Source organism: Palaemon carinicauda, chromosome 30 (assembly GCF_036898095.1).
Source record: "Palaemon carinicauda isolate YSFRI2023 chromosome 30, ASM3689809v2, whole genome shotgun sequence".
In the NCBI taxonomy this organism is placed as follows: Eukaryota; Metazoa; Arthropoda; class Malacostraca; order Decapoda; family Palaemonidae; genus Palaemon; species Palaemon carinicauda.
This window is the reverse complement of record NC_090754.1, coordinates 45867507-45888478: the sequence shown is the minus strand read 5'-3', so window position 1 is coordinate 45888478 and position 20972 is coordinate 45867507. Positions and strand designations below refer to the sequence as shown.

The window sequence follows — 20972 nt, the reverse complement described above, 5'->3', positions numbered from 1 at the left end:
ACTGCCTGACTAAGCATCGGTTCCTTCTCAGCATGCTCTGGATGCATTCTAGGGCTTGGAAGATCCTTGGGGCCGACGGACAAGTCCGAAAAGCTCGACTCTGAAGATCCATACCCAAGGAGACAATGGTCTGGGATGGAACGAGCTGAGACTCCTCAAAATTGACCAGGAGGCCCAGTTCCTTGGTCAGATCCATAGTCCATTTGAAAATCTCCAGACAGCGACGACTTGTGGGAGCTCTTAAAAGCCAGTCGTCTGACGGAGCCGGACACAAGATCATGATACTGCTGCACAGTCTGTAAACTGTCAATCATGGGCAAGCGAGGAAGTACAGTGACAACCCGAATCTGTCTAGACTGTCTGGGTCGTACAGACAACTCCTTAACGGGTTGCTGAGGTTGCCGCACTGCGTCACAACAAGTCCCTTCTGTTGGTTGTTGAACGTCTTCCCCGTGACACATTGACTCCGTAAACAAAAAAAAAAAAAAAAAAAAAACCTCTAACAAGGACTAAGCTTGGACTGCATGTCATGCAACACAGCTCAAGGTCTATGGGAGCAGGTGTGGTAACAGACGGGATTAGCGGCTGAAGTGGAACCATTACCTTCCCTGTAAGCATGTTATGCTTAACCCTGGATAGGTACGGTGGGTCGTTTGCGACCCCGAGCGTCAAAAAAAAACAGGTTTTTCTCACGTGACTCACCCCCGTGACTGAATTTGTGGGTGATCGACCTGCAGGAGGTGTCTCCCCTACACGCTCTAGTAGTGTCCAGATGTGCATTGCTGTAGCTGTACTCCTTCCCCGATTTCTGAGACGCATCGGGGTCGTTCGCGTCCGAGTTTACCCTTCTAGGGTAGTTTGCATAATTATCAAAGTTATTACGTATTATGAAATTGTCGTAGAATGGTGCAACTTGTATAGGTTATCAGTTGTGGAAAGTCTTGGTGGATTGTTTGGCTACCATGTGCATGTTTTTTTTTTTAGTTAAAATGTCGTTCATCACCACGAGGACCATTTTACCGCGAGTGCCCCTTTTTCATTTTTTTTCATTTTTTTGCCAAGTCATTTTTCCGTAAGATATTGCCAAATAGTGTCGTAAAACTTTTGCTTGTTTAGTGTTGGAAAGTGTGTCTAGATGATCTGGCTACCCATGCATGACTTTGTTTTTGTCAGATACGACGTAGTTATTGGTATATTGGGTATTTAACTGCGGTTACCAATTTCTGTTTTTTTTTCAATATTTGTAAAAATTACTACGTAGTAAGGAATTGCCGTATATTATTCATTTTTTTTTCATGTTTATGTGTTAGAAAGTGTGCCTTGATGGTTGGGCTAACACGTGCATGTCTTTTTTTTTATCTGAGATGTCGTATATTAGAATGTCGGGCCTTTTACCGCGAGTGTCCCTTTTTCATTTTTTTTCATTTTTTTGCCAAGTCATTTTTCCGTAAGATATTGCGAAATAGTGTCGTAAAACTTTTGCTTTTTTAGTGTTGGAAAGTGTGTCTAGATGATCTGGCTACCCATGCGTGATTTTGTTTTTGTCAGATACGACGTAGTTATTGGTATATTGGGTATTTAACTGCGGTTGCCAATTTCTGTTTTTTTTCAATATTTGTAAAAATTTACTTCGTAGTAAGGAATTGCCGTATATTATTGATTTTTTTTTCATGTTTATGTGTTAGAAAGTGTGCCTTGATGGTTGGGCTAACACGTGCATGTCTTTTTTTTTATCTGAGATGTCGTATATTAGAATGTTGGGCAATTTTCCGCGAGTGCCCCTTATTATTTGTTTTGCATTTTTTTGCTTAGTCATGTTACCGTAAGGAATTGGCAAGTAGTGTCGCAAAACTTATATTTTTATAGTGTTGGAAAGTGTTTCTAGATGATCTGGCTACCCATGCCTATTTTTTTTTTAGCCAGATATGGCGTATATATAAGTATGTGTTCGATTTTCCTGTGATTGCCATTTTTTCGTTTTTTCCCATTTCTTTCAAAATTACTACGTACTAAGGAACTATCACAGAGTAATATTTCATTTATATGTTTATTTGTCGGAAAATATGCCTTGATGGTTTGCCTAGCACGTGGCTGAAATTTTTTTTTTCTGAAATGCCGTATATTAGAATGGCCATTTTTCCACGAGTGCCCCTTTTTATTTGTTTTGCATTTTTTTGCTTAGTCATGTTACCGTAAGGAATTGGCAAGTAGTGTCGCAAAACTTATAATTTTATAGTGTTGGAAAGTGTTTCTAGATGATCTGGCTACCCATGCCTATCTTCTTTTTTTTAGCCAGATATGGCGTATATATAGGTATGTGTTCGATTTTCCTGTGATTGCCATTTTTTCGTTTTTTCCCATTTCTTTCAAAATTACTACGTACTAAGGAACTATCACAGAGTAATTATTCATTTAGATGTTTATTTGTCGGAAAATGTGCCTTGATGGTTTGCCTAGCACGTGGCTGAATTTTTTTTTCTGAAATGCCGTATATTAGAATGTTAGCCATTTTTCCTCGAGTGCCCCTTTTTATTTTTTTTTGCATTTTTTTGCTTAGTCATGTTACCGTAAGGAATTGGCAAGTAGTGTCGCAAAACTTATATTTTTATAGTGTTGGAAAGTGTTTCTAGATGATCTGGCTACCCATGCCTATCTTTTTTTTAGCCAGATATGGCGTATATATAGGTATGTGTTCGATTTTCCGGTGATTGCCATTTTTTCGTTTTTTCCCAATTCTTTCAAAATTACTACGTACTAAGGAACTATCACAGAGTAATGATTCCTCTAGATGTTTATTTGTCGGAAAATTTTGTTTACTTTTTTTTTTGATTGAATATCATCAAATTTTTTTAGCTAAAATATTGTTTTACATTTTTTTTTCGATTTTATTTCCCTTCAAAAAATTTTTTTTGGGTCAGAATTTTAATTTTATAGTCGTAAAATAATCGACAATTATCCAGCAACCCACCATACAATTTTTATGCATATCCAATAATAATTAGATTAGTAAATAACACCTTGAAATTGACATACCCTTCCTACATTTCAAGTGGCAGATTAGGGAGTCTGAGTCAGTGTGGTTGGCGGCCATTTTGTGGACATATCCGAAACGTAAGCTGCCCTATCTATATATATTCTTGTTCCCTATAGAATTTGTGATATTTTGGTATATTTTTACCTGCATAAATATCATATTATATATCAAATATATGTATTTTTTTACGGAATTTATAAGTACTCAAAAAATTACCTTTAGATATGGCCCCTGATATAAATGTAATTTACAAAATAATGAAGATTTTTTTACATATTTCTATTTTAGGATAACATATGTTTATTCCCTAAAAAAATTAGCCACTTCCTATTTCATTTGGGTACCCAAAAAAATTCATGAAATTTGGACAAATTTTTTTGGCCAAAAAAAGTTACCCTTTTTTTCTCATTTCAGATCTTCACCTCCATGGGTCTGACTTCATCCAAAATACATCAAGATGTGTCCTAAACATTCAAGAATCAATTCCTAAAAGGATTTGTGTATATATGTATAAACTTTTTTTTTATGAATTTTTATGTCAGGTCTTTTTTTTTTTCTACTTAATTTTTTAAAATATTTATAATAAATAGTTTTTCTGCAGATGAGTAGTATTTATCTATACAGTTGTTTTAAGCATTCATTGAAGTTTTTTTTGGCAAAAGAAAAAAGGAGGTTACTGCAAAAACTGATTTTTCAAGAATTTTTTTTGGCGTCGGGGTCGTTCGCGTCCGAGTATACCCTTAAAGGGGTGTCCGAGGACCGTACCTATCCAGGGTTAAATGAAAGTCCATAAGAGGTTATGCAGCTAAAGGCTCCCTCCAAATGACAGAGTCCTCAAGGGAATATCAGAAGGAGGGAGAAAAGAACTTTCTCATCTACAGGGACCTTATCCTAGAAAAGCTAAGTTCTCTGAGTGAGGGTTCACTGGTGCAAAAGCAGCAGACTAGAAGGCAACGTTATGAAACTGCTTGACAGTCTAGTGAGTTGGCAACAACCCAAGATGTGTTGAGAAGCATTCGGTAAGGTATGCAGAGCATGATGTATGCAGAGTATGCTGTATGCAGAGCATGCTGTATGTAGAGCATGTTGTATGCAGAGCATGCTGAATGCAGAGCATGCTGTATGCAGAGCATGTTGTATGCAGAGCATGCTGAATGCAGAGCATGCTGTATGCTGAGCATGTAGTAAGCAGAGCCTGCTGTAAGCAGAGCCTGCTGTAAGGAAAGCAGAGCGTGTGCATGGCGTTTAACATTTCTCAGAAATTCCATGACCAGTGCTAGAGTGCTTTATGCATGCTTGCATGGGGTTTAAACCATGGTATGAAAATGGAGGTAAGGTATGCTGAACAGCAGAGTCAGAACGAGCTGGAACAACAATAGTTGTGGTTTCCTCTTCAAGACTCCGATGAGGGAACACCTGAGGCTCAGTCTGCAAAGGCTGAATAAAAGACAAGCAGAAGGAAGGCGCATGGGTGGAGGAGGCTGACTCCTAGCATGAGTGGTTGAACCCAAGGGTTGCGCTTGCTGAGCGGTTGGCGGAAGCGGAGTAGCAAGTTCCAGTTCCTGTGGTGTGAGCGGAGCGCGATGAGGAAGAGGCTGCGCAGAACAAGGTAAATGTCTCGCAAGCTGAGGCTCCTGAGGCGCAAGGCTAAGGTGTTGTGGTGCTTGCCTTGTGGAGGGTTGAGCTCGCTGCAGCAAGAGCTGAGGAGACTGACTCATGGACGGGAGAGGTTGTTGTACCTCAACCGAGTGTTGCATCACTGGTGGAGCAGCAAGTGGAGGCGGAGGAAGAGAGGTATAATCCTCCTGATCCCAATGTAAAGGTTGCCTTAAGGAAGGCGGAGGCTGAACACCACAGGGAACAGCAAACTCAGCACGTGGCTCAACATCGTACGCCTGGCAGGTGGAACTGCTGGCAGGTGGTACTGCGATCAGGCGGAGCGAGTGTAGGTGGAGGGAGTGTAGGCGGAGGCGGAGGAGCAACACTCTCAGCCCGACACTCACGCATCAAGTCCGAAAGCTGTGCTTGCATGGACTGTAGTAGAGTCCACAACATCGTACGCCTGGCAGATGGTACTGTGATCAGGCGGAGCGAGTGTAGGTGGAGGGAGTGTAGGCGGAGGCGGAGGAGCAACACTCTCAGCCCGACACTCACGCATCAAGTCCGAAAGCTGTGCTTGCATGGACTGTAGTAGAGTTCACAACATCGTACGCCTGGCAGGTGGTACTGTGATCAGGCGGAGCGATCATAGGCGGGGGGGAGTGTAGGCGGAGGGGAGTGTAGGCGGAGGCGGAGGCGCAACACTCTCAGCCCGACACTCACGCATCAAGACCGAAAGTTGTGACTGTATGGACTGCAGTAGAGTTAACTTGGGGTCGGCAGACACTAAGTTCTGCTGAGGTAAAGCCTTAACAGCAGAGATCTGTTGTGGCAGAACCTTACTCCTCTTAGGCGGAGTGTAATCAACTGATGACTGAGGAGAGTCAGAGCTAACCCAATGACTGCATTCGGGTTGTGAACTTTAACTTCGTACGTCTGGCATAGGTCTGGACTTAACGTTTAAGAGGTCTTGAGACCTGAGACCAGCGTTACTCTGCCTTTATTTTCTCCCCTAATCTCTTCTGCAGACGAGCAAAATAAGGGCTCAATCGTCTGCGGGTGGGAGTGACGGTCTCGGTAAGACACGCCCACAACCACCGAGAATACTTCTGTGCGCCGATCAAGGCCTGCTGAACCCTTATGCCCTTCGACATTGCTTCTCCCCTGGGCTTGGGAGCTTGCAAGAGGTCCCGGACTGGGAGGACGACTGGCGCGCACAAAAGTACCCTCACGCACTAATCACTTATCACTTTGATTTCTGTTTGCACTTATTTCACTGAACTCGAAACTTTAAGTGGTTTGTACCTGAAATACGCAATTCTATCCTTTCTCAAAGTTAGTAATTGCGAAAACAGAATTACAATGTAACAGAAAAATCTAATGAAAGATAATTCAGTGGTTGGAAAGAGACTAAACACTAGATCACTCTAGAAACGTTTAGTTTCTTCCCCTAAAGAGACTAGGGAGAAGAGCAAAAACGATAACGACGTTACTCGTACGCCTGGCAGGCTTGAATGAAACGTTTATCCTCTTTCTCCCTCCGTCTCTATCTCTCTCTCTCTCTCTCTCTCTTGACTTAGAACCTGAGAGAAGAGCCCAATCATATATATCGTTAAAACATATTATTGTTAAAGGAAAAAACTGAAAAGTTCCTTTATTAGGATCAAAACCATTAAGTTAAGAAAGAATGAACAAAACGCTAGACACGGTTACTCTTACTGCAACGTGAAACCGTGAACATCTTTCTCTATCGTAACGATAGAGTGCAAGTTGAACGTTCTGAACGTCAACAACTGCAGAGACAAACTAAACGTTAGTTCAACTTTGAAAACAGTACGAGACTGTCAAAGAAAATCTTTCAAACTCTGTGGCGGAAATAGCATAATATGTTAACAGGTAAAACCGAAATGACGGGCTCAAAGTTTATTAACTTCGGTAAAAGACCGCCTACTATTAGGAAGGTCGAATATAAACAAATATAAACATTAATTTTAATGAGTTTATAATAAAAGGAAGTTAATCGAAGAGGCCTATAAGAGGCGGAGAGATATAAAATAAATCTATAACTTTTGTTAAGCAAAATTAAGAAAGAGAGTCTATACTCTCTTAGACACCAACACTTCCGTCTAAGGGAAGGGTCGGCCATTGAAAGGTGAACGAGAGTTCATACTCTCTTGTCACCATAATTAATCAAATTAATTCCAAAAGCTAACTAAGCTAATATAGAAGTTTCCAGTAAAGCGACAGCCGAAATCAAAGAGAAATACTTCACCAAAGTCGTGAAAATACTCCAAGAACATAAGCGTATCCCAGAACGTCTTGCCGGAAGCACGACAGAGGAATAATTGAGGAGGTGTCAACAAGAAGTACTTGAGTACCTGGCCACAGGTGGCGCTGGTAAATACACCCCCTTCTAGTATTGTGATAGCTGGCGTATCCCTCCATAGAATTCTGTCGGGCAACGGAGTTGACAGCTACATGATTATCGGGTAAGTTTAATATTGAAAATTATGTTTTTCTTCTATATTTCTGAAAACCTTCTTAATGTTTTTATATATATGTTGTGATCTTTCTTTATAGTGTATGTTGCTGTGTGAGTGACAGCATAGAATGGCAGGTTCTCCAGGATGGAGAACCTTCCTTTCCGACCTTTCTCCTGTGGACATCGGTCATCCCGTTTGCAGATGGCCCTCTGTATAACTTGGCCACCGCCGCAGGGGAATCGTCATCATTTGGATACTCCTCCGTTCGGCTTTTATCATCGCCTTCCCCTCTACACGTTTCTAGAAGGAATCTACTAGGGGAAGGGAGTGTGGCCCTCTCAGAGCTTGACATCGGTCTTGCTCCTTCTCAAGGTCATCGCCGCTCACTCATGGGCGGCCGGCAGAATGCTCTGCGGGGTTAACACCTTTTCTGTACACGTGTTTGCGCTTCCGAATGATTTTCTTCATTAATCAAGTAAAATTATAACTGTTGTAATTCAACTTTTCAGCTTTGTGTCTGTGGGGAACTCCCTTCCCGCCGTAGGATTGAGTTGATCTCTTGAGTAGCTAGTTTTCTCAGCTGAATTGATTAATTGCAATTCTTGCTTTGTTACTTTTTCATGCTGCTGCTCTCCTTCTCCCATTGGTGTTGGCCGGAAAAAGGAGTGCACAGTCCTTTATTTGTGTCTTTTCTCTCGGTGGACACCGAGGGAATTTTTGTTACAGAATTTGTTTTATTTTTCCTTAGTTAGCTATGCCGTTCTTCGTTTGGCTAAGATAGCCGACATAGAAGAGCAGTCCCTTTCATTCTTGGGGAATCTGGTGTCACTGCGCCATCACTCTCCTGTTCTCCTGCACCTGTGGCAGCTCATGATCAATATGCTAAGATCGAGGAACTAGTTCCGGCTACGTTTATTCAGGTAGCGCTCGATGCAGACCTTCAACTCGAACAAGGCTTGTTGATGGGAAGCAAATAATACAATAATGTAATATTGTAATCATTGCATAAGTGCATATAGCCACTATAACAACAAAACAAAAACTAGCTGTTTTGTCATGAATAATGGAATCGTATAGCAGTTGCTTTACTTGTACAGGTATTTCATTCATCATACGATAATAAACAATTCCCGTAATTGTTACAATGTCAAGTAGCATTTTTTTACTTTATACCCTTATTCACCGTGGAGAAAAGATCAAGAAAATATACTGCCAAATATGCACAACAAGCTTTAGCTGAAGGGGAGAAAACAATGTTCATAGCCGCTACTCTGTTTGGAATTTGGGAAAGATGAGTCCGAAACTAGAGGAAACAAAAAGAAAAATTAAAGGGAACTCATAAATGCGCACATCAGGTAATTCAATGTAAATGCCGAATATAGTAAATAATGTGACAAAGTGTCTGAAAACCAAAAAGATAGTTTGTTATAACCCGTTATAGTAAATAATTCTCTAAGCTTTATAATCAAGCACCACAGTACTAAAAACTATGAATTATCGTGTATCGGCAACATGGATGAAACTATCTTATACTTCTATTTATGCAATTAACAGTAAAAAAAGTACTGTATTAGAGAAGTATTTCAAATAAAATTAAGTTAGTTTTCTAAATTAAAAATGACAGTTGAAGTAATAATTCTATTTTAAAGCTGTTACTGTTCTTGAAATATTTTATTTTAATGCTCATTACTCTTGCATTTTATTTCCTTGTTTCCTTTCCTCACTGGGCTATTTTTCCTGTTGGAGCCTTTGGGCTTGGAGCATCCAGCTTTTCCAACTAGGGTTGTAGCTTGGCTAATAATAATAATAATCAGGAAAAGTAATTTTATGGCATCTGTCAGTTTGAAGGATCTACATTTCCAGATTATAGTCAATTCAGCATCTAGGAAATTAATTCTATATTTAGAGAATATTCTTAACTTTTTTAACTTTTAACTTTTCAAGTGTTTGAATATGTTTTATTCTGGACATAGAAAGTAGATTTCTTTTCTTTTCAAAAGTCAAATGTAAAGAGAATCATGATATATAATAGGTTAAGTGTAGGGAAAGTTGATAAAGTTCTAAAATTTATATTTACTTCACAGAAATCCTTCAAACGTGAAACATATTTAGACTGGAGTGAATACAATACATTGGAGTTACGTCTTCGTGGTGATGGTCGTTCTTACCTCCTCAATATTTCAACTGCTGGGTATTTTGACATAACCTGGAACGATATGTATTCTTATGCCTTGTATACAAGAGGAGGACCTCATTGGCAACTTACAAGGGTGAGTGTGCATAATATTTTTTTCTTCATTGTAATAATGAGATTATATTTTACTGGAGATCACCTTTTTTGTGCATATAATGTACACTTTCCTTGTTTGTACAATGTACAAAATTTTTATTTACTTTATACATCCCAATACAGCTTGGTGTTAGCTAAAAGTAGTCATCAATATCCGGTGTTCAGAAGAAATAATGAATACAGTATCCTTTCTCGTGTGATGAAATAACGAGTGAAGTACAAACCCTGGTTAAATGATGATCATAGATTGGTTATCAAGAGAAACAGTAGGCTTATCATTTTTGGAACGGTAACAGATCCGATTTGACTTGGAATAACTATACTCGGCTAAGAGCTGTTGCTGAGAAAGCTTATGCTTCAACTGGTGTTTTACTATATTTAAGATCTTTAAAGGGGTTTAATTTTTTATCTCCACTTAATTTTGACTTTAGAGCCTTGGGGTTCCTTGCTGATCTCATTCCTTTAATCTTTGTGCTAATTTCTTTGTTAGAATCTTTGGATTTTCTGTCTAGATTGTCTCTCCCATCAGACTAGGGTTGAGGGGTAATGCAAATGAAAGGGTTTATTGTCAAACAGTGTTGTTTTGAAAAACAAATGAAATATATCTTAATCAATTTTCCCATCTCGAAATCCTTCTTGGTACAAATAGCTTTAACATAGACTGCTCAAAAAGTGAGATTATTGCCTGCTAGGGCCCTATGATCCTTGAGGCTTCATACACTTTGTTCCTTCAACTAGCAGAGGATCTTTTTTTGACTGGGAATAAAGTTGCTTGGGGCTTGCTAATCATATGTTCAGTCTGTAGGACATTATGCGACAGTACGGTCACCTGTCCTCTTTTAATACTTATGAGCAACATTTAAACCTTCTGATTATGAATATTGCTGTATGTAAATAATTAATAATATGTTTGTATTGAATTTTATTTTTGATTACATATTTTGTTCTGGTAAATATAACAAAGCTCAGATTACTTTATTTAAAAAGAAACTATTCAAGGGACCCCAGTACAATAACAGTAAATCAAATAATGCTTAGGAAATTTATATAGTATTCTCTTTTTCAGATTCCGTTTTCCAAGTTCTTTCTAAATAGCAAAGGCCGCGTTCAAGACAAGCAGTGCGCCATTCCTCTCGACAGAGTAGTTTCTGTAGGCATTTCAGCAGGGGACAGGATTAATGCCCCGTTTAGATTAGAGGTAGATTATATAGGAGTTTATTGTGATCCAGATCATACTGAAGAGTTTGCCTATGAAATGTATCAATTGCCTAAATTTTATATATATTAGACTGAATTTAATCTTAGGATTAAAGTTTAGTTGTTTTAACTTTGTACAGGTAAAATTAATTGAAATATGTGAATTTTGATTGTAATAAAGTTATCTTTTTTATAAATGTTTTGTCTGAATTTGTTTTAGCATCCAGGTGTAACCTGTTAAGGACTTCTTAAGTGACTGTCCCTAATTTGTTTTTAGTTTTCATTCTGTTACAGTACAAATATACCATACGTACTTTGTTGTATGTATGTGTTTTAAAGTGATTTGAACAATATCTTAATATAAATATCATACATACTTTGTTGTATCTACGTGTATTTAAGTGTTTTAAACAATATATTGATATATATAATTTTTTTAAGGGCATCAACTGTAATCTCATAAACCCATTAATTTATTATTGCCCTACATTCATGATCTCTGAATGCCCTTTTCTTGACAATTAAAAAAAGTGTGGCAGTAGCTTTCAGCGTAGGCCTCTGCCTTGGGTCCACAACTGTAGTGTTTTTTTTTTTTTTTTTTTATATATACATAATATGGACTTAAATGAAAAATACTGTCAGTTTTAGTAAGCGATAGGTGTATATATAAAGCATTTGTGTTTATTTTTGAGAAATTAATGTTTTTACCACATACATGATCACTTTAGTAATAGCCTGAAGAATAATATAGTCCAGACAAAATTACTTATAGGAACCACTATTGAGCTATTGTTGACAAGTACTGTAAATAAACTTGTGGTCTGTGTAAAACAGGAAGGGATTTTTTCTTAAGGAATCTAACCATTTTAAACATTATCATACGCCCCTACAATAACTTACCAGACCCAATACATAGTTGTATAACTTGACATTTGTTTTCCGAAGTATTCTGTACAGTGTAACATTCTAGCCATAATTCCCCTTGATTATAAATTGTATACCTTAACATTTGCTTCATAAAGTAGTCTGTAAAGAAAAACATTGTGGACATGCCTTTCCAGGTACTTTTGGTAGTAAGGTTAAAGCAAATAGGTCTTATTGGATAAAGTAGGTCATCTTTGTTTTCAGTTTAGTCTTAGGCATGGAATAGTAAAGGGAATAGATCACAGATATTCTAAGCTGGCTGAGAATAACCACAGTTATTCGGTGATATTGTCTTAGAGGTTATAATTTTCAAGACTAAAAAATTGCATGCTTATCTGTTAAAAGACATTACAAGAATGAGTGAAGCCAGTCATGAGTGTTTTGATAACTTTTAAGCAGAGGACTGGCATACATGACCATAGTGGTATTGTTTGATATGACCAAAAAAAGTCAAAGTTTAGGAGCATCCTTAAAAGGTATAGCAAACTTTAATGGACAGATTTTAGTAAAACATAAACCTGGTAAGCTTCAACCAGGTCCAAATCAAGAAAAAAAAAGGGAAAGATGAAAACGAACCATTCCAGATTTCTGAAGACTAGAAAGGGGACTCCTTTCAAGTAGTAATATCTCCACTTTCTCACACCATCCTTGTAGGCCATCAACTCGCTCAGCAAGGTAAAGTCAGGTTAAATCTTAATTGCTCTAGTGCAAATACAAACCTTCCACTATTTATATTGGGTATACTGTTTTCGGCGAAGCTGAACTATACATGATAATTTTAAGTGAGGGTGGGGGTAGCCCGGCTACCCCGCTCACTCACACACCTAAGTTGAGTAACCAATTAGCTTTCTTGGCTTGATAGGGATGGACATACTGCCCGCGCTCTCCCGATTTTGACTGGTTTTGATTGTTTTACAGTTAATTCTTTCTTTTTTGTCATATGAAAACATTCATACGTGATTTTATGTATACAGTGATACCTCGGTAGTCGAACGACTCTATACTCGAACAATTCGGAGTTCGACCAAAATTTTCGAGAAATTTTTGCTGCGGTGCTCGACCAAAAATTCGGTACTCGACCAGCCGAACACGTGACGACCGCATGGGCTTTGTGATGATCGCGCCATCTCGGCCACTCTCGCTTGTTCGGGAAGCATCAGTTCTCTCGAGAGCGTCACTCAGACAACGCGCGATCAGCATTCGTTGTGATTTAGTGATTTTCAGTGCTTTTAATTGCTTTTTTAGCTTTCATAATGAGTCCCAAGAAAGTAATGAGTGTTAAGGGGAAGGAGAAGAGGAAAACAGTGCGAACAACGATCGAGTTGAAGAAGGAAATTATAGCGAAATATGAGAATGGTGTACGAGTGTCCGATTTAGCGGTAGAATACGGAATGGCGAAGTCGACCATTTCTACGTTTTTAAAGCATAAAGAAATGATTAAGAAGGCGAATGTTGCAACGGGAGTTACGGCGGTAACTAAGCAAAGGCCACAAGTGATTGAGGAGATGGAAAAGTTGCTTTTAATATTTATTAAAGAAAAACAGTTGGCCGGGGAAAGTGTTAGTGAAGCGTTCATTTGTGAAAAAGCGTTGCATATCTATGAAGAATTAGTGAAGAAAAGTCCGAGTACCAGTGAAAGTGATTCATTTACATTTAAAGCGAGCAGGGGTTGGTTTGAAAAGTTTCGTAATAGAACAGGTATTCATCGTGTTACTAGGCATGGGGAGGCAGCTAGTTCGGATCAAATTGCAGCCGATAAATACGTGGGGGAATTCGATCGGTACATAAATGAACAAAATTTGATCGCACAACAAGTCTTTAATTGTGATGAGACTGGGTTATTTTGGAAGAAAATGCCAGCCAATACGTACATTACCAAGGACGAGACGAAGATGCCAGGTCACAAGCCAATGAAAGATAGGCTAACATTGTTGCTGTGTGCAAATGCAAGTGGCGATTGCAAGATCAAACCCTTGTTAGTGTACCACTCGGACAACCCCCGGGTGTTCAAACGAAATAATATTTGTAAAAGTGCACTACCAGTTATGTGGCGCTCGAACACTAAATCTTGGGTCACAAGACAATTCTTTACTGAGTGGATAAACGAAGTGTTTGCCCCCCAGGTTAAGGCTTACCTCATTGAAAAGAGCTTGCCAATGAAATGTCTTCTGGTTATGGACAATGCTCCTGCACATCCTCCAGGTCTCGAGGATGACTTGAAAGAAGAATACAGCTTTATCAAAATCAAATTCTTGCCCCCCAATACTACTCCCATACTCCAGCCCATGGACCAACAGGTCATTTCAAACTTCAAAAAACTCTATACCAAGGCCCTTTTCAGAAAGTGTTTTGAAGTGACCAGTGACACGAAGTTGACCCTAAAGGAATTCTGGAAGGAACACTTCAGCATCCTCAACTCTGTTAACATGATTGACCAAGCTTGGCGAGGTGTGACCTATAGGACATTGAACTCTGCCTGGCGTAAGCTGTGGCCATCATGTGTCACAGAGAGGGAGTTTGAAGGTTTCCAACCAGAGGCGGGTCCAAGCACTGCTACCCCTGTAATTTCTGATGACACTGATGTCGTTGAGGAAATTGTTGTCATGGGCAGGAGTTTGGGGCTTGAGGTCGACAAGGATGATATTGATGAGCTTGTAGAAAGCCATTCTACCGAGTTGACTGTGGAGGAATTGTTGCACCTGCAACAACAACAGCAGCAGGATCTGATTGTGGAGCAGGAATCTTCAGAAGAGGATGAGGTAAGGGAGGATGTTCCAAGTTCTCTCATCAATGAAATTTGTTCCAAGTGGGCAGATGTGCAGGCTTTTGCTGAAAAATATCACCCAGAAATTGCAGTAGCAAACCGGGCAGTGCATATGTTTAATGATAGTGTCATGTATCATTTTCGAAGAATACTGCAGAGGAGGAAGAAACAATTAACAATAGACCAGTTTTTCACAAAAGAAAAGAAAGCTGCTACATCAAAGCCTGTTTCTCCTCCAAAGAAGAGACAAAGAAGAGAAGAAACCCCTGAAATAGATCTGCCCACCCTTTCATTGGAGAGAGAAACAACTCCTGAAGGAGAACTACCCCGCCACATCATGGAAGGGGACTCTCCTTCCAAGCAGTAACCTCCCCCTTCCATCCTCTCCACATCCATCCCTGTATGCCATCGAACCGCTGCTCAAAGGTATGTTCACTACAGTACAGAAAATGGTTTAAAATTGTTTTATTTTAGTACAGTAAATGGTTTAAAATTGTTTTATAGGATTTTCTGACCAATTTCATACACATTTAGATAATTATTGTTGTTTAGGTACACGTTTTATTAATATTTTGGGCCTGTTCGAGTGCTTGGGAACGGAATAGAATATATACCATTATTTCTTATGGGGAAAAAAAATTCGGTACTCGAACAAATCGGAGGTCGAACACGGATCTCGAACGGATTATGGTCGAGTACCGAGGTATCACTGTACATGTAAGTTCTATTACAGTGCTGTTTTTTTGACAGCGGATTACGGCGGTCTCACCGCAAGGGAGTCGTCATTGTGTTGATACTACTACTCCCTTACTTGCCAACCTCCCTCTTACATGGATGGCTGACAGTTCCTCAAGGGGTTTCACCTCTCCCATTCGTGGATTAGGTGTCGCTCCCTATTAGTTTCTTCAGTTCTCAAGTTTGATTTATTAACTGCTTGTAATTTAACTTTTTCAGTGGTTTTATGACTTGTATTCATTATAACTTTTACTTATTCCTCAGATAGCGATGCCTTTCTTCTTCGTTCGTCTAAAACAGCTGACAAGCAGATTCGTTTGTTCCAGTAGAATCAACCGCTTCCTTCTGTCTGGTGCTACCGGAGGCAGCTCGTGAGCTGCTTGCTGGGTACGAGGTAGCACTCGATGCCGACCTTCAACTTGTACAAGGCTTGTTGAAGGAAAGTAGAGAGCGCTATCAGGAGATTTTCGTCCAGTGGTTGGAAAACTTTCCCTTTCGAGGGAGAATTAACCTTCCCAGATGTTGGGCTGCTGTCCCTTCCAAGGGAGAGATTCCCTCCATGAGCTGTTTAGCAACCTTCTCTCTTTCGGGGAGAATTGTTGACAGCTCGTCCCCGAAGACTGCGCTTCTCTCCCTTGGGCTGGGGGAAAGCAAAGTCCAAGGCAATATCCTCCTTCAGGAGGACTTCTCTCTCGCCCATGAGAGATATTTTTCAATGTCCAAAACATGATGTACGCCTACGTTTTTTCCCATTGGGCTGGGGCCAAACTAGCTCTAAGGCCTAGAACTAGTTTTCCCACTTGATCACTGCCCAGTCACGGACCCCCAGGCTCTCGAGCAAGATGTATTCCAACAACAGTGGGACAGCTTAGACTTGTACACATTTCCCCTGTTCGGTCTGGTGAGAAAGTCCTCTACCAAATCTGAATAAGCAAGAACTTATCAATGACTCCAATAGCTCCACTTTGGCATCATGCAGAATGGTTCCCGGACCTTCTGCAGCTTCCGAGGAAACTTCCTCCACGACACGATCTACTAACAGCCACATGCCAACATCTTCCACAAAGCCGTAGCTTCGTTTCAACTTCACGCATGAAAATGTCCAGCACCTCCTCTCTCAGAGAGCCTTTTCGCAACGAGTTGCGGAAAGGATGTCTAGACATCTCAGACACTTTTCAGCGTCAGTCTTCCAGGCGAAGTGGTCAGTTTTTTGTGACATGTTGTGGAAGGGGTATCACTCCCCTTGATGCCTCTACTCATTCAATGTTTTGAGATGACTTGTCCCCAGTCTGAACTTAGACCTCCTCCTTGGAACGTGGTTCGGGTCCTTCAGTCTCTGGAGCCCATCTCTACGAACCTTTATGCCAGGCTACAGATCGCCTCCTTACAATGAAGATGGTTTTTCTACTCGCTTTGGCTTCGGCCAAGAGCGTTAGGAAGTTGCATGATCTATCTTCTGAGGTCTCCTACTCTAGGAGATTGGTAGAAGTGATTCTCAGCTTCGTCCCGAGTTCATTGCTAAGACACACAATCCGGGTGTGCTGTACTCTAGGTTCACCCCATTCCTGATAGAAAGTCTTCGTTCTTAACTGAAGACCCAGACCGACTGGGCCTTTCCCAGTGAGGAGTCTGAGGTGTTACTTTAAAAGAACGGCAGCAGCTTGCCCCCGTATGTCAGCACTTTTTGTCAGCACAGGGAAAGTCAGGAGGGTCACAAGGAATACCTTTTCCTCCTGGATTTGGAAGGTAATTGAGTTACCTCTCAATCCAGACCCTTCCCCTTCCAAACGACCCAGAGGTCATGACGTCAAGGGCATTGCAATGTCCCTGGCATTCAAAAAGAACTACTCCATGGCGCAGGTACTGCAAGAGGGTGTGTAGAAACGTCAAACTACCTCAAGACATAACCCACATGAACCTGGACACATTCTTCATAGGTCCTGTGGTGGCTTCACAACATGCAGTCTAAAACACCTCAAGCTCCTTGATGGACAACCAGCAGAGAGTTGAGGATTGAGGTTACCTGGGTTAGTCTGGGGTGAATGAGTAGAATGACTGGCTCTTTCTTCCTTTCACCTTCTCCCCCCTGATGAAAACAGCACAATGGTCCCTCAGCACAAGCTGAGGTAAGGTAAGTATAGAAATAATACTTTGTTGTGTCCCCAATAACTCTTCGAGGGAGGGTATTGGGTAAAGTCTAAGGAATCTCTGATTTGTATTCGAGTTCTTATGTTATAGACCAGCTGCATTTCTAGATTTTCAATATTAATCTTACCCGATGATCATGTAGCTGTCAACTCCGTTGCCCGACAGAAATCTAAGGTCGGGATACACCAGCGATCGCTATACAGGTGGGGGTGTACACAACAGCGCCATCTGTGAGCAGGTACTCAAGTACTTCTTGTCAACAAGAACTCAATTTTTCCTCTGTCGTGCCGCCGGCAAGACCTACTTGGATACGCTGTTGATTCTGGAGTTGTTGTTCACGATTTGGTGATGTATTCGCTCTAGAGTTTAGCCTTCGCTATTCAGGAAGCTTTATCATTAGCTTAGCAAGCTTTTGGAATTAATTTGGATTAATTGTTAACGAACTTTGCTAGTTTTTGGAATTCCCCCTTGACTACTTCTCAATTCAAAATGTCTGACCAGTCTCAAGCCCCTAAGTACAGGCAGTGTAGCGTTAGGGCTTGTGCTAGGCGTCTTCCGAAGGCCTCTTTAGATCCTCACACCGTTTGTTCCAATTGTAGGGGTAAATCCTGTCAATTGGAAGATCGATGTGAGGAATGCGCTGGGCTTTCGGAATTCGATTTTAACGAATTCCTCAAATATGCACGTAGGTTAGAGAAGGAGAGAATCAGGAGGAGTTCTTCTCGCTCTGTGGATTTTTCCTCTCCCCATGCCCCTCAACCTTTTCCTTCCCCTGTAGTGGTGACCCCCGAACCTGCTACTAGTGCTCAGCCATCCATGGCGGATATGTTGCGTGCCATTCAGGCTCTCGGTGACAAGGTGGAGTCATTGGCTAATGACCGTAATCAGCTTTTGGCAGATGTCAAAGAGCTGAAAGCGAAAAGTGCAGTGGGAAGTGTTATTAGTGCTAGTGATGTGAAAAGTGTCAGTGTCAGTGTTGCGCATGAGGGTACATCTGTGCGTGCCAGTCGTCCTCCCAGTCCGGGACCTCTTGCAAGCTCCCAAGCCCAGGGGAGAAGCAATGTCGAAGGACCAAAGGGTTCGGCAGGCCTTGATCGGCGCACGGATGTATCCTCAGTGGTTGCGGACGTATCTGGCAGAGATCGTCCCATCCACAAGCAGACGAATGAGCCCTTACATTCCTCGTCTGTGGAAGAAGTTTCCAGGAGGAAACGATGGACCAAGGTTTCACGACCGCTCAAACGTAAGGTCCCTTCCGAGCGAGTCCAACGGCCCAGGTGTAGCCACTGGGTCAGTTCGGACTCGCCGCAGTCTTCCGATGACTGCACACCTCCCAAGAGAGGTAGAGTGGTTCCTCAACAGGCTACTGCTCCTCCTGTTGCTGCTCCAACCACGGTAGACCCTAAGTGGTCCATGCTGCAGACTATGCAGTCTCAGCTTGCGGCATTCATGCAGGAGTATCATGCTGAGAGGGTTGACACTGCACCTGTTACCCTACAACCCGCCGAGGTTGTGCGCTCAGCAGATACTGCGGCTGCCTGCTCCCACACTCCACCTGTGAGAGCTCCACCACCGATGCGCAGTCCACCCTGCCAGACGCATGTTCTTGCCTCACCATCTGTTGACATGCGTGAGCTACCGCATCAGCAGTGGGAAGGTGCTGCAGAGCTGCCGGGTTCTGCCTCTATGCGGCATGCTCCGCAACCCATGCGGCAGGCTCCGCATACCATGCAGCATGCGCCGCATACCATACAGCATGCTCCGCATCCCACCGCAACCTCTCCCTCGCACCAGCACTCTGCCTTTGTTGTTGCCAGCTCGCAGACTGTCCAGCAGCGGCATGATGTTGGATCCGCAGCAGCTACGCATGCACCCGTACTGCCGGATTCAGCCGTTCAGCCTTCTGCCCTGCCTTTGCCTCTTCCTACTCAGCATTCGGATGATGGAGTATCAGATGACGAAGCTGCACATTTGGATGAACCGCACTCTGACTTTGAAGGGCCCAAGTCTACGCCTCCCTCCTTAGACTTTCGTAAAGTCCTTGCCTTGTTCAGGGACTTGTACCCAGAGCATTTTGTGTCTGCAACCCCTCGCTCTCCTCCATCCGAGTTTGCTCTGGGCATGCAGTCTGCTGCTCCTGCCTTCACCAAGCTTGTTCTCGCATACCATGCAGCATGCGCCGCATACCATACAGCATGCTCCGCATCCCACCGCAACCTCTCCCTCGCACCAGCACTCTGCCTTTGTTGTTGCCAGCTCGCAGACTGTCCAGCAGCGGCATGATGTTGGATCCGCAGCAGCTACGCATGCACCCGTACTGCCGGATTCAGCCGTTCAGCCTTCTGCCCTGCCTTTGCCTCTTCCTACTCAGCATTCGGATGATGGAGTATCAGATGACGAAGCTGCACATTTGGATGAACCGCACTCTGACTTTGAAGGGCCCAAGTCTACGCCTCCCTCCTTAGACTTTCGTAAAGTCCTTGCCTTGTTCAGGGACTTGTACCCAGAGCATTTTGTGTCTGCAACCCCTCGCTCTCCTCCATCCGAGTTTGCTCTGGGCATGCAGTCTGCTGCTCCTGCCTTCACCAAGCTTGTTCTCGCACGATCATCTAAGAGAGCTTTGAGGGTTATGGGAGAGTGGTTGCATTCCAAGAAGCAACTGGGAAAGACTGCTTTCATCTTTCCGCCTTCCAAGCTTGCTTCTAAGTCGAGTGTCTGTTATGCCACGGGGGAGGAGCCCGGCTTGGGAGTTCCTGCCTCTGCCCAGGGCGACTTCTCAAGTCTGGTTGACTCCCCCCGCAGGTTGGCTATGCGACGATCGAAGATCTGCTGGTCCTTTTCTGACTTGGATCATCTGTTAAAGGGAGTCTTTCGTGCCTTCGAGATCTTTAACTTCCTCGATTGGTGTTTGGGAGCCTTAAGCAGGAAGACTTCCCCTTCGGATAAGGACTCTGCCATGCTGATCATGTCTAGCATGGACAAAGCCATTCGGGATGGGTCTGGTGAACTTGCGGCTTCGTACGTGTCGGGAGTGCTTAAGAAGAGAGAACACCTTTGCTCCTTCTTATCGGCTGGTATCACCCCTTGCCAGAAGTCAGAGTTATTGTTTGCTCCTCTCTCCAAGTGTCTGTTCCCGGAGGAGCTGATCAAGGGGATGGCTGCCTCACTCATCCAGAAGGATACCCATGATCTTATGGCATCTTCCGCACGTAAGGCTAAAGCCTCTCCTTCCGTGCCTAGACCCTTCCGCCCTGCAGCAGTAGACACTCCTGCAACTTGGTTCATCCCGCCCTTTCGTGGCAGAACCTCCAGCAGAGGAGGTACCCGTACCGACAGTCACCGTGGCAAGTCCAAGAAGGGTTCCAAGTCCGCAAAAGGCAAGTTCTGACTGCCTTCCTCTCCAGACAGCAGTGGGAGCCAGACTCAAGACCTTCTGGCAAGCTTGGGAGAGCAGAGGTGCAGACGCTCAGTCTGTGAAGTGGCTAAGGGAGGGATACAGGATTCCATTCTGCCGCAGTCCCCCTATGGCTACATCTCCCGTCAACCTCTCTCCCAACTACAAGGAGAAGGACAAGAGGCTTGCTTTGCAACAAGAGGTGTCGCTCTTGCTACAAAAGGAAGCGGTAGTCATAGTCCGGGACCATCATTCCCCGGGCTTCTACAACCGTCTCTTCCTGGTAGCCAAGAAGACAGGAGGTTGGAGACCGGTGCTGGACGTCAGTGCCCTCAATGCTTATGTCACCAAGCAGACGTTCACGATGGAGACGACGAAGTCGGTCCTAGCAGCGGTCAGGCAGG

The 20972-nt window shown here is 42.5% G+C and overlaps 1 protein-coding gene across 2 annotated transcripts in view; it reads left to right on the top strand.

The window, feature by feature from the left end:
- Positions 1-10799, top strand: part of CIA30 (complex I intermediate-associated protein 30) — a 51587-nt gene extending 40788 nt beyond the window's left edge. For both annotated transcript variants that reach the window (XM_068353730.1, XM_068353729.1), the window contains exons 6-7: positions 9201-9386; positions 10473-10799. In XM_068353730.1, the coding sequence (XP_068209831.1) occupies positions 9201-9386; positions 10473-10694 (408 nt within the window). In that variant the 3' untranslated portion in view covers positions 10695-10799. The remainder of the gene's footprint in view (positions 1-9200; positions 9387-10472) is intronic.
- The last annotated feature ends 10173 nt before the right edge of the window (positions 10800-20972 follow it).